Raw genomic sequence first — 14708 nt, forward strand, 5'->3', positions numbered from 1 at the left:
CGGAATACGTGAAGCCAGAAAGGCTTTCCCCTTGATACGGAGCCCAAGCTGCCCAAACAACAAAGCCATGCACGGTGTACCTCAGACCCATCCGCATTGAAGTGGTCCAGTGCCTGTTTTCGGATTTCTCCTTTGATGGAACCATCCAGACGCTGTAAAAATAAACCACAAGAAAATCATAAGGTAGGAAGGTCAGCGACACTCAAAATAGACACCAGACTTGTAACCTTCATCACTCCAATACCTACTGAGTAAAAATAACCAGAACACACTGGCAGAGTGCTGTCAAGGGGCTGTGCTTTAAGCAGCACACCCTTACTTGCCCCAAGCTCTCTGGTTACAAACTCGAGGTTCTGGTGCAAAGGGCTACCTAGGCCTATCCCAGGATCAGAATGGCTGCCAGGACCCGTAAGGAGAAAGATGGCAACCCAAGCCAGGCTGACAGGCCTTGTTTGCCCTACAGCTGTGGGTACTGAAGAGATTAGGAAATACCACCACCGGTCACCTAGTAACTAGCTCCTGCAGAAAGATGACTCTCTTAGCTAACGTGGCTGAACGTTGCCCTGTTATTAAGTGCTACAGAAGCCAAAATTATTTACATAATTTTGTTTGGAGAACACTTTTCCATAATATTGAAAAGTACTAAAATTTAGTGGGTCATATATCACAGCTTTTCCAAAAACTACACTCTAAAATCAGAGCAAAGTGTCCAAGCAGGCACGATGCATCTTCAAAAGAGCCTCTGGCATTTACTAGCACGTACAATTCTTATTCTAGAGTACATGTCAACTCTAGGTCCAAAACAGGGTCACCACAGAGAAACTATATAATGTGTAAAATAAATACTAAAGAATGATTGATTACCTGTATGCTATACCTATAAAGCATTTATCACTCCTTAAAATCATTTTCACATTTCTTCCCCTTAATTCACACTTGAGATAAGCAAAATACCTCATTTTACAGAAGGCAAAACTGACCCGACAGCTGTCATCAGTGGTCATGATCAGTGATGGCGTAGGGCCGAGTCCATGCCCACCAAACCCAGAGCCACCTGAACACAAGTAGAACCGCATGTGGGAATCCCTTCTCTCCTTTCTGATGACAGACTCTACTCAGAGGCTTAACCCAAAGCTAAGTTCAAATGCCAGGTTCACAGCCTATGTTTGAAATCAGAAAACCCCAATGACCCTTTTTTTATCCTCACTGGAAGACATGATAAACCTGAGTGGACTCCAGGCTACTCCCTAGAGAGAAAACTAATGCATTCTTATTTTACTTGGCATCAAGTGATTAGCTAGACCTGAAAGCTCACAGGGATCAGATGCACTGAGAGATAACCGACTTTCTGTAGTGTGCCATTTCTGATCTGACCATATTCTAAGACAGCTACCAAAAGGCCACACAAGGTACTATGGATATAAATACTTTCAGGGTATGTTAAAAGACAACCTCTTACTGAGTTTTAAAGCTTGGCCTTTGTGGGAGAGAATCCAAGATTCTTCAGTAACAGCATAATTACATGAGTTGGTAGAACAGTCCATCAAAAGTAAAGAAAAAAATTTCTCTAATACACCTTAAAACTCAAGCCCCATAAAAATATTAGGCCAGAAGTCAAGGTAAATTGCATTCATGTCTGTAAACAGATCACAGATAAGTTTCCCATAGTCGTAACACGTAGAAAAATATTATGCTATTTAAACTCTTTCCCCTCATCTTATTTTTGTCTTTATCTTACAGGAAATTAATGAATGAAGACAAAAACCCGAAATCACAATTGTGCAGAGCATACTCAGGGACGAGCGAGGTTTCAAGTGCACTGTCCTCCTGAGCTCCCAGCCTCACAGCCAGGGCCCGCGCCCTCTGGGGTGAAAGGCACCACTCCGCCACCTCCCTTTTTCTCTCTTCCCAGGATGCGGGCTTCTGTCATCAGGCTCACACGCCCCCCTCTGTTTGCCACAGGCTTGGAGACGTAAGATACCACCTAACACACTTTTCTCTTGCCCAGTTTTCCTTCCTCTAATCCCCATCCCTCCCCCACCAAAAAAAGAATGACCTTCCCATGACCTTTCTTCATTACAGGGTAACCTAAAGGCATGGAAGAAACATTAAGACCCTCCTGGAATCTTAATCTCAATTTGTTTCAAGCAAGAAAACTCATCTTTTCTACTTGAGGGTAATTTAGCAAGTGAAGTGTACATCCCAATCCACAGGGAGGGAGAAGAGGAAGGGAGAGACCCCGATCACCCAGCGTCCTCACCTGGAAGGGATAGTGCTTTATAGTCAGGTACTCGGCCAGGATATCCAACATTCTCACCATCTGAGAGAAGATAAGGACTCTGTTGCCCCTTTCTCGAAGTCTTGTCAACAGTTTATCCAACAGAATCAGCTTCCCACTGCTCCTGATCAGGGACTGAAGATTGAAAAGACATTCCAATCGTCATGTTCAAAACCATCCTTTAATCTGCCCGTAATCTCTAAAAGTTACTGTTTTTAAAAATCATCCTTAAGCTTTTTGAAGTCCTCTGCAACCCGGCTGACAAGCAATTCCGGAAATGTTCTTTACTTGGTATCTGTGACAATACACTTTCCAGATTTTTTCCTAGCTACTTGACGTTTCTCACCTGTTTTTAAAGGTTCTCTTGATGCTCCCTGAAGAGTCATCAAGGAGGAAAAAGAGCATTTTGATAAATGCTACAGAAACTAAGTTGTCTTTAAGAAAAAAATTACAAACAAGGTAACCACACACCAAAAGAATCTCCTGTCCATATTCCCTTTCATTTTCTTCAGGGGGTTTAATCAGGTAACAGTGGTTGCAGCATTTTTTCAGTTCCATCACAATGTTAAGGAAACCAGAAGTGCTGCCTCTCGTTCCTTTGGCAAGAGCCTTGTAATTCCTGGTCAGAATCCATCTGCAAATTAAGATAAGAAAATATTATTAGATTTAAGGAAAGAGTTGGAGGTACCAGAAATTTATAAAAGAAAAGTAGTGTTCGGTGGAGGAGGGGGGATAAAAAGACAGGGAGGAAGGCTTTAGTTTGTATCTCCTGCCACCTAACCAGGACCCCTCACACATCTCCAGACTGTTTCAGACTATTAATTACTCTGCTGGGTATTTGAACCTGGCTGAACACAGAAACATTAATAATAAATAACAATAACAGAAAAAAATTTATATATAGCTCATAAATGTAAAACAATGACTGTCACTGAAGCAGTCTTTATTGTAGGATAAAAGTGGAAATTAAGCTGTCTACAACTACAGAAAGCAGTTAAATAAATTAGACATACCGTAAGACAGAAGCTATATACCCATTTAAACTGTTTTAAAAAAGGGTACTTTACATGATATTCATGGTAAGTATGTTTTGTATCCCAATTTGAAAAGGGAGGTGAAATGCATAAATATTCATGCATATCAATATATATGCTTTTAACCACAAACCTCAAAATAATAGAAGTACTTTTTTTCTAAGTAGTGAAATTTCTTTACGCTTTTAGCAATCATACTTTAGGAATCTATCTCAAAGAGGAAGAATGCTCCAGGATTTTCACAGGTACAGATCTTAATTCCATGCAGGCCTAACCCAGCCAACAACTTACTTGTAATACTGTTTCTGAAGGGCCGACATCTCCACCCTGAGAATCTGTTCCACTTTGGCAGGAAGGGATTTCTCCACGTCTTTTTTGACTCTCCGGAGAAGGAAAGGCTCTAGCACCTTATGAAGACTCTGATAGCCATTCTCTCTTCCTTTCCCATGGTCTTCCTCAAAGTCTTCCCAGAACTCAAACCTAGAGATGAAATAGTACATGTAGCATTACTTAACTACACAGAAAAAAAGAAGCATTTTTCCAATTAAAATTTCTTTTAAAAGGAACTAAGTAGAAAAAAAAATCTGTTAAAAAAAAATGAATCTTCTCTATAAGGAAAAATAAATTATCAGTCACTAGCTCTTGAACACAAGAGAAGGGAAAACAAAAAGCTAAGGGGAAACACAATGGATAATGGCAGGTTTCCAATTCTGAGACTGGATCCACAGTTCACAAAATATTTCCGTGTATCATACAATTAGTACGTAAGAAAATGTGAGTTATTGTGATAACGTGTTATGCAAAAAAATTAAATCATAAACTATCTTTTAATAAGCACCAACTGATTGGGAAAATAAAATTCAGAGGGAAAAGAATAATTAGTGGCGATATTAGAGCTGTCACTGCTCTCAAAGGTGAAAGTTAGTTATATGATTCCCACCAGTCATCTTCACTGCTCATAGATTAAAAAATTAATGGATTACAATGACGGTAAGACTACAGCCCCCAGACAAGAAGAACAAAATGTGCGATAAAAATTTAATACTGACAGAACTTGGGGACACAAAATTTATTAATGAATTTAAAAACGTATCACCCGTAATAATTCTACCTGAACTCTACAGATAAAAGTTTCTCATGTTTAAATCTTAATTCAACCATCTTTAGTTTAATAAAGGCTGTATGGCAGAAATTCATAATGGGACATTATGATCAACTTCTTTCCAAAAAAAAAAAAAAAAAGAAAAATTTATTTCATGAAGCTTCGAAAAATATGCTTTGTGTCTCACCACCAAATAGCCAACAAAGTGCCTGTAAGAACTAGCTTAGTTGTGTGTGCAGGATCTGCTCTCTGACATCAGGTGGCCCTGCTCTGCGGGCGAGTCAAGTCTCACAACACTCAACTCAGTGACTCAGCATTACCTAGAACTATTTAAGACTCAAGCACGTGCTCTCTGATAAGACAGAAAATTCAAAGACAGCAAATGCCAGCACTGCTACTGGGTACAAGGATGTCAAGAGTCTGCTGCCATTTCTGAACTCATGGATGGCCAAGCGCTGCATTAGGTACTGCCAGGTGGGTCAGCATCCGCCTTCGTGACACCTGGTCATGCCTGAAACAACCATGATCAGAGAAGTGGACAAAATGATCTTTTGGGGTGAAGATCGAAAAACATCATCGAATCTTACAGCTTGAAAAATCTAAGGTAAAGAGTATTTTGCCACACTGCTATGAAAATACTCTAAGGACATAACATAAAATGAGGAATTAACACTGGTAACAGGACTAAAAGGAACAGTGTGAAGTGAGCCATCTCAGTGGCTCCTCACACTAAATGTATGAAGCAAATGCAAGTGAGGGACGATCACGACCTGTCAGGCCATTTTCTGTAAAGCGGGGAGATAATTTCAAGAGAATGTTTTCATTTACTTAACACACTGTAATTAATTAAAATTATACTAGTCTAAAAACTAATATTTTATTTACAAGATTTACTTCCCTTACCATTTTAGGCAACAAATATTTTCACCCACCTAGTGTACTCTTACATTTAATATGTAATTTAATATGTACTCTTACATATTAAAGGAGTTACTGTGAGAGCATGGTTTCTTTATATACACACTCAATTGTTTCTAAACTGCCTACGGCTGCCTTCTATCTGCACAGCAGGTGAGCAGCTGTGACAGAAACCATAATGCCTACAAGATGAAAATGTTTACCACCAGGTCCTTTAAGAAAAAGTTTGCTATTTCCCACAGCAGATAACTGTCAATTCACAACACCATATATTGAAAAAAAAATATGGTCGGAGTGGTGAGCTTAAAATGATACCACATCACAGCCTAGAACGTCGTTACTTTACATATCTCCCTGTTTAACCAACTTCTGACCTTAACATGTCTCTCCAAGAGGAGAAGTTCAAAAGACACTGACCTTGGTCACAGAAGACCAGAAACTGATCTCAGCCCAACCACTTATTGACTGTGTGACATGGGGTTTCATGATCTCTCTAAGACAGCATATTCTTACCACAATCTGAGGCTAAACATACAAGTGCATCAAAAAGCTCAGATATGGGAAAGCAGTATACCATGTGAACAATCACCAGAAGAGAGATGCGGAGCTCAACAGACCTAAGGAACAAGAAACAGAACTAAAGAGGGACACTGCATATGATAACAAGGTCATGTGTGCATGCACCTAACAATAGAGCCTCAAAACTGACAGAAGTGAAAGAAGCAGATCATTCAACAAGTAGAGTTAAACACTGAAGTCCTTCACCCTCAGTTACTGATAGAACAACTGGACACGAAGTCAGCAAAGATACAGAAGGCTGGAACAAGACTATCAACCAAGTTAACTTAATGGACACTTACAGAACTCTACCTAACAAAAGCAGAATAAACATTATTCTTTTCAAGTACACATGGAAAATTCTCCAAGACAGAAAATATACTAGACCATATAACAAGTAACAATTTATTTAAAGCATATTCTCTAAGACAAAGTTAATCACAAATCATTTGGAAAATATCTAAATATCTGGAAATGAAACAAGCTTCTGGGGGAAAAAAAACTGCATGAAAGAAGAAATCACAAGATAAATTGGAAAATAGGTGAAACTGAATGAAAATAAAAACGTAAGAGATCAACATTTATGGGATGCAGCTAAAGCAGTGCAGAGGGGGAACCTATGCCTTTAAATACCCATAGTGGGAAAAGGAAGAAAAAGACTTAAATCAATAATCTCAAGCCTCCATCTTAAGAAAACAGAAAACAAGAAAAATAAATGAAAAGCAAAGGAAGGGAGTAATAAAAAAAATGACAGTAGAAATAAATAAAATTTAAAAACAGGAAAAAACCGGTAACATCAGAAGTTGGTTTCTTTGAAAACATCCTCAAAATTGTTAAACCTTTATCTAAAATGACAAAGAGACAAGACATAAATTACCATAATCAAAAAATGTAGTCACTATTGATCCTTCAAAAGTTAAAAAGATTATAAGGAAACACTACAGCTGTATGCCAACAAATAAGGCAACTTAGATGAAATACACAAATTCTTAAAAAGACACAAGTTAACAAAATTAAGTCAAGATGAAATAGAAAACCTGAATAGACCTATAACTAGAAAATGAATTAGTCATTAAAAATTTTCTCACAAAGAGAAGCTAAGACTCATAGGGAAACACTGGTGAATCCTACAAATATTTTAAAAAGAAATAACACACATTCCAGCAAAGATATAGAAAAGGCTAATGAACACATGAAAAGATGTTCAACGTAACTAGTCATTAAAGATATGCAAGTCAAAACCATAATGAGATACCACTACACACCCACCAGAACAGCTAGACCCCGAAAGACTGACAACATACCAAGTGCTGGTGATGATACACAGAAACTAGAAAATGCAAACATTTCTGTTTCTAAGTGTAATGCCAAATGGTACGGTCTCTTTGGAAAACAGCCAGTAGTTTCTTAAGAGCTTAAATACTTTCCAAACAACCAGGCAATTCTACTCCTAAATATCTATTCATATGTCCACACAAAGACGCAACAGCCCCAAACCGAAGCAATTCAGACTCTATCAACTGGTGACTGGACACACATACAATGGAACATCACTGCATAATAAGGAATAACTCCTGATAAACTCTGTAACATGGGTGAATCTCAAAATTATTATGTTAAGTAAAAGAAGCCAAAAACAAAAGACTGCTCAACTAGAATTCCATTTAGATAAAACTTCCAGAAAGATAAATCTCAGGAGATGAAAGCTGACTGGCGATTGCCTAAGGCTCTAAGTTGAAACAGAGATTAACTACAAACAGGCAAGAGGGAACTTTTTCAGTGAGGAAAATACTCTAAAAGTAGGTTATGGTGATGGTTGCCCAACTGTATAAATTTGTTTAAAAAAAAAGTTGATTTGTATACTTACAAATGTGCATTTTATGGTATGTAAATTACATCCCAAAAGGCTGTTTAAAAAAATAAATAAACAACACATGGGGAAAGGGACCATTTATAAGTTGTTCCTTAAGCCATCCAAAATGCCTTGCTCAGTTTATGGCACACAGTAGGCACTCAAGTCTTTTCTAAATTAAAAAGAAAACATTGTGGAGCATTTACCTGTCAATTTGACAACTCTTAATTGAACTGTTCACAGCGTGCCAGGTACTATTCTAGGCAATGTGGACCGCCGATGAATAAAGTAAACAAGATCCCTGCTACTTTTGGCATAATTTAATGACATGGGATGAACAAGGAAATAAATGGAAAACAGAGGTGCAGTACAGAAAATAAAATGGGGTATGGATAATAAGCATGTCTAATAGGCAACTTTTGGTTTAATAGTCTGAGAAGACCTCTTAAAAAGTGGTGGGAATATAAGCTGAGGCAAAAATATTTAAGAAGTGGCCATATGAAGGTAAGGGGGAGGAAAAACTTCCCAGGCAAAAAGAATAAAAATGGCTTGACATGTTATAGGAACAGAAAGACGGCTAGAATGGCCACAACGAGTGATGGAGAAAGCGGTGAGAGATGAGTCAGAGTAAGGAGGGCATTCCTAATTAGGGTAACAAATTTAGATTTCAAGTATCACTGAACACCACTGGATAAGTTTTATGAAAGGTCCATATACCATTTCTCCCACAAAAATATTTTCAATAAAGACATTCCATGTAAAGACATGCTTTCGTTATCAACAGTTTAAATTCAAGATATTCTTTAACACTTGTCAGATTGTGTACCTTGTATACTTCATTTCAATTATACTGATTACCTTATAACAACACTGAGGTCTGATGCTTCCTATTTACCAGCTATTTCCCCCAAAGCATTAAATGATCCAAATATTTGGTAGACAGTATGCTTTCCTCCTTTACTTATGTCTGGTTTCTGAGCTTTCTATCATTTACTATGAAACATTTTACTACTTTCGTTGCTGCCTCAGTTCAATACTTTGCTTTCCCCAAACCATGCCATCTGTTTTCCCTAAGGTCTACTAAAAAAAAGTTCAGAAGCATTGGCATTTCAGACATTCTAGCATCTTTTGAAACACATAGGAAGGAGCTTACTTCTCCGGCATAATAAAGTGCAGCAAGGACCAGAGCTCTTTCAGGGAATTCTGAAGAGGGGTCCCCGTAATCAGGAGCCTATGGTTGGACTTGAAATCAATCAGAGTTTTATACAATAAAGAGTCATCATTCTTCAACCGATGGGCTTCATCCACTCCCAGAAAGGCCCAGTTAATACTGCCCAGCACAGTCTAAAGTAAAAACAAAACAGAACGAGCCACCAGGTCAGAAGGGAACCCAAAAGCACTTGCAAGTGTTAATTATCTCTGTACAAAAACCATCACAAAGGTACACATAGGAACATTTATTCTTCACTGACTTAAAGTCCCTCAGGACTCTTCTGTTTATTCTATTAGTGGCCAAATTGGTGTCTACGCAGAAGGGCAGGTCACTGTCAAAAGGTATAGGGGGGTCTCTTATGCCAGGTATTGCTGCGTGCCTCAAAGCAAAAACGCAAGAACTGGTATGCTGGGCAAAAACAACACAAAAACAAAAACCACATGATTTTGCAGTCTCTCCTTAACGAAGAGTCTTCTCCGCCTACTCTCCACCCCAACCCTGAAGCACAGAAACACCAAGAGCCACCAAGTGGAACTGTTTATACTTATACATTCTTAGTAACTGTACAAAGGAGATAACTTAAAGAGCTTCATTTTTCTGTCCCCCTCACAGAGACCAGTCACAACATCTGTTCTACAGAAATGCTTAGCAATATGATGGCACTCAAGACCAGTTTCCAATGACTGACTGGAATCTCCTAAGTTACTGGCCTCAATACCCTTTCATCCTGTTTAATTCAGTTGGATTAGGTGACCCTTCAACTGTTAAGGTTCTGTTTTTTTTAATTTATAAACTTAATATTCTTTATAGTTTTTGTTTTTTACTCATTTGTTCTTTTAAATAAGAAAAGAAAAATAACATGGCAAGTGGGAGGCAAAGACCCCACCATTTGGACAAGTTGTACTCCAAAATCCAGCCTTTTAGCTACCAACTACACACCTTATCTTTTAAGAGGATCTCGTATGTTGTTATAAGTGCATTGAACTTCAGCCTTTTGGTCTGAGAGTGAATCCATTCATATTCTCGTATCTATAAAAGAAAACGGTAATTAAGATACAACTTCCACCTTTACCTTTCTGTATCACCAGCTAGTCTTGTGACAGATGCAATAGAAATATGTCAAATAAAACTGATTAGAATTTAATGAATACCTTATACATTCTAAATTGATCTAAATAACTGAAGTATAGAGCAGTAAGAGAAGTAAAAGATCTACTGAACAGCAAAACCTTTATTATCAGAACTTCTCAAATAAATAAATTGTCACCTCCCCATGCCCCCCACCCCTGATACATCTGATCAAAGAAATGCATTTCATCAGTAATTAAACCCTGGTGACTTGAACTTATCTAGGGATCTCCCAGAATGAGAGTTTTCTTTAGGAAATATAATCTGAACTTTTTGGATAGGGCATACTTTTTTGTTAGGAAGTAAAACAAATTCCAGTCTCTGGCTTGGCCAGAAATTTCAGTAATCATATAACGGAAAGATGTGGCCCCCAAGAAAAAGGAGAGGGAGGCTTACAGGATGAAAATATAATTTAATATGAATGAAAATGTCAATGTGAACTAACACAAAAACTAACACTTTCATACTGAAGTATAATGTACATAACTGGACACATAGCAAGCACAATGGCCCATGACAAAGCTCCTACAGGTGGGTTGTGAAGTTAGGAGCTGGAGAACAGGTCTAAGAGAGCAGGTGATCACCAAGTGAGAAGAAAGAACAAAGAAAAGGAATACTGGAAAGAAAAGATAATGTCCCTGACTCCACAGTTTTTTTTCAAAGTTCACTTTCTTTGTCCTCATCTTGAATTCAGTGCTTGAAGCCATTTTGCATAATCTAGAAAGTTTTTTTTTCTCATTTTTAATGGTTAACAAATGGATTAACAAATCTAAGAACTACCATATAGTTAAAAACTCAAAACTAGGGCAATGAAATCTACCAGAGTTTAGATTAGACAATTTAAATGAAAATATTTAGTAAAAATAAATCTGAATTAGCAATGATAATATACGGTTGTAACATCTCTAAGATTTGAGGATTCCTGATGGCTTGCTCTTATTATAAGCAATCTCTTAGAAACACTTTACTCCAACACACATACAGTGGTGGAAAAGGAAAGGTGTGGGACGAGACACTTCCTTGTCCCAAGCCCACATTCCAGCTGGCCTGGGGACAAGTGTTAAACTCTCTGAGTTAATTTCTTCCTCAGTCAGTTGGAAAGAGTACCATTTACATTGAAGACTATCATGAGAATCACAGGTAATATACACATAAAGCACCCAGAGGGTCTGGCACATAACAAGTACTTTTTAAAAAGTTAGTCATTATCAAGAAAAGATTTGCTAAACAAAGATAAACTTAAGTCCGTGTGTTCTAAGTTCCTGATGCTCAAGTTAACTTTGATATCAGACAAATAATTCTCATCTCTGCGGCTCTGAAATGGCTCATTGTCCTTTCATTCCTTTCCTGTAAGTTGCTCAACCTCACCATTTTAAAAGGATAGGAAACAAACTCTAAAAACTCGATTATTTTCAGTAATAACTCTCTTCTCAGCGAAAGTAATATGAACATTAAACAAGGTATTATTTCTATCTTATAATCCTTTATAAAGTGGTCTTAGAAGTACAGAAGGCAGAGAAGAAAGACTTAATACTGCAACCCCAGCTAAGATTCCCATTCATGTACTGCTGCTGCATTTCTTTACATAATAAGCATAAGTTTTAAAGAATATTTGAATTGTATTTCTGCGATACATTAATCTCCCAAAGCCAGGGGCATAACACAGTGTCAGAATCATAATTTTACTAAAAACTATAATTGGTCAATTTCCAAAATACATTCATAACACAGATTCTATCCCAATTCTTTTTGTTTACACACCGTATTTCTGCTCATCAGGTCACCTATGTAAACCACTACGTTAATCTCTGGTGCCCAGATTTCAAACTCCCTCTGCCATGAGGTGAGGGTGGATAAAGGGACGACTATAAGAAAGGGGCCATACAGCTGGTGTTGGTGGAACAGGTAGGAGAGGAATGATATGGTCTGGATGGTCTTTCCTAGGCCCATTTCATCAGCAAGGATTACACTGTTACTTCTGCAGAAAGAAGAAAATAAAAACAAAAAAATCATTAGCTCACACACATACACACAAAACACAAAACAGTATGTGCACAAACAGCAGTGCTATCAATGCCTCATGATGTCACCGAGCAAGACGTCGGCCGCGAGCCTCAGACGTCCTTCCTCTCAACTGCGATCAAGTCTCCTACGTAAGAAGAAGGCTGAAGCTATCAAGAGCGGAATAACAGGTAATCTAAGTACAGTCAAGGTTTAGGTTACTGCAAGAGCCTCTTCAGACTTCGTTCTTATCTTGCATTTTGCTCTCGTGCATCTACCCCTTGAAACAGAGCAGGCAGTTTTGTTATCCTGGTGTACATGAGCACATGACCTTGGGATCCATCACTACCGAAAGCAGGGGCCACCCCCAGTGCTGGTGAACCCTGTCCACTACTCCCCAGACCCACGTGCTGAGGGTGCACAGAGCGCGTTTTAAACACGTTAGTGTACAGAGGGGTAGGCTGCAGATCGGACGTCTGAGTCCCATCCCAGACCTGCCGAATCAGTGTCTGGGAAGGGGCTTGGGAATCTGTATTTTTACAAGCACTTGTGGATACTGTGACACAGGTGTATTCCCTGGACCACACTTTGAGAAATACTGCTCTAGGAGATGGGCTGGATTTCGACAGGACATGAATAGGAAGACTGTCCAGGTAAAAGGAAAATTTTTAAATTTAATTAATAAATTTAACTAAAAGTTAAAGAAATAGCAAGAGTTAGGAAAGTACATTCAGGAAATAGAAAACAGCCCATTTGGCAGGAAATTAAGAATGCATGTATGGACGTAAGGTTACAAACATTAAAAAGTTCTTGAAAATCAGGCCATGGAAGGTTTATACATACATAGCATATGCTTTATCAGTGAACCAGAGAGAACTAAAAGCAAAATTCAAATTAAAGACAATTTGATTAGAAAAACAAGACAATCTACTAAGAAGAGATTCTTCTGAGTCATTTTCCTCATATTTCTCTCACCTTTTCACACTACTGGGGAGGAAACGGGGTCAATTTTCTCCAACATTTCCTCTCCCTAGCAAACTGCCACTGCCCATTTATACACACGAGAGTAGGTTTGGATTGATTTCCCTGGTTTTATGGAATCAGACCAAAACAGCACGTTACTTAATACAAGGTTCCCATGACCAGGGCCTGGCAGCTGCTTGGAGCCTTTTCAGCTGACTCTGAATTAGTTTAAAGTAGGAAACGCTAGCTCAGGACTGCACAGGAAACACGGTGTGCTTTGGCCAGGGGCTCCAAGGAGCCCTCAAATGTAACGTAAGAGTAAAGTTAGATGACACAACTTCTTAAGGCTCCACTGAGCTTCGTAACTGTCCTTTAAAAAGGCCAGGTCTCACTACTCTCTGAAACAAAATTAGTTTTCAAGCAGTTTAGAACAATAGTTCCATCAGACCTCCATTCTCAGTCATACAAGCTGAATCTCCTCAAGATCTCTGATTCTCACAACTGAGTGTTAAATACTATATGAGCTTTTACAGAACAAAGAGTAGCAGATGAATCAACTGGTTCAACGGGGAAACAGTCACTGTAAATGTGTCTCTGTAAATAAAAACCATCTTTTCGGCATTGAGAAAAGCAGCTTGCATGTTACGTTTTTACTTTCAGGTTGTAGTCTAATTCTGGGATAAGAATTCTTGCTTTACCATAAAACACTGAAGAAATTAGGAGATCGCATATGAGAGAAGGAACTTGTAGACAGACGTTAAAGGTACTTCTTACACTGTATGCTCCCTGAGGACAGGAAGGTCCTGTCTTGTCTTGGTTTACTATTAAATTCTCAAGCCCTACATGGGTCCTGGCATAATAATTAGGGAATACTTGAATTTTCAATTGAATTCGGTGAATAAAATTTATGAGGACAGCCTCAAAGTACCTTTAAACCTCAAGTGCTATCACTGTCTCATCTCCTCCCCTCCCCACAAGACTACGGTGATCTTGTTATAAAAAGTAAAGGATAATTTCACAGGCTCAACAGTCAAAGACTTTCCTCTAAACGGAACAGCCAGTACAGCAACTGGGGGGCAACAGTGCCAGGGGAGATCACACACTCTTCAGCACCACTATATGAAATTAAGTTAAAGGTTTCCCTGGCCTAGAAAGAAAACTGAATTTAAAAAGACATTTTCTTCTTTCATCTGAGAATAACTTCCTTCCATACCAAAGATTTCGGCAAATTGTCTTGCTATTTATATTTACGAACAACGTATTATGACACAAGTCTCTGGCTATGACAAATTACCGCCCCCTCCCCTCAAGTAACTCAGTAAGAAAGTACTCTTTATTTCACATTAACCTGGTATGACACAAACAAACTCCCAAAAGCAACTGCTCCCAATCACAAATTTTTTTGTTTCTATAACATACAACAGAAAGGAATTCTTCGCATCTAACAATAAAAAAGGCCAGAAACAGGGAAGAAAATTTCAAACATATTTCTCTACCTACTTGCACCAGGAGTGAGCAAGCCAGTTGAGACCTTCTAGCTGATAATCACGGAGCTCCAGATTCTCTCCTCCTAAATATGCTGGCTGCTTCTTTAAGGCCACAAATCGTGGTCTCTGCTTCAGGGCCTGAAAAACACAATTTTAAAAAAGTCCAGGTCTGAA

The 14708-nt window shown here is 38.5% G+C and overlaps 1 protein-coding gene across 6 annotated transcripts in view; it reads right to left on the reverse strand.

The window, feature by feature from the left end:
- Window positions 1-14708, reverse strand: part of CHD2 (chromodomain helicase DNA binding protein 2) — a 94514-nt gene that overhangs the window by 40281 nt on the left and 39525 nt on the right. For 5 of the 6 annotated variants that reach the window (XM_064480547.1, XM_064480548.1, XM_010975715.3 and 2 more), the window contains 8 exons: window positions 14548-14672; window positions 11845-12061; window positions 9895-9984; window positions 8896-9086; window positions 3604-3792; window positions 2750-2912; window positions 2261-2413; window positions 81-152 (listed from right to left, as the gene is read on the reverse strand). In XM_064480547.1, coding sequence (XP_064336617.1) covers window positions 81-152; window positions 2261-2413; window positions 2750-2912; window positions 3604-3792; window positions 8896-9086; window positions 9895-9984; window positions 11845-12061; window positions 14548-14672 — 1200 coding nt within the window. Of the gene's footprint in view, window positions 1-80; window positions 153-2260; window positions 2414-2749; window positions 2913-3603; window positions 3793-8895; window positions 9087-9894; window positions 9985-11844; window positions 12062-14543; window positions 14673-14708 lie in introns of those variants that run through there. The other variant, XM_064480550.1, reaches the window with a different exon arrangement.

The sequence above is a fragment of the Camelus dromedarius genome, chromosome 29 (genome assembly GCF_036321535.1).
Source record: "Camelus dromedarius isolate mCamDro1 chromosome 29, mCamDro1.pat, whole genome shotgun sequence".
In the NCBI taxonomy this organism is placed as follows: domain Eukaryota; kingdom Metazoa; phylum Chordata; class Mammalia; order Artiodactyla; family Camelidae; genus Camelus; species Camelus dromedarius.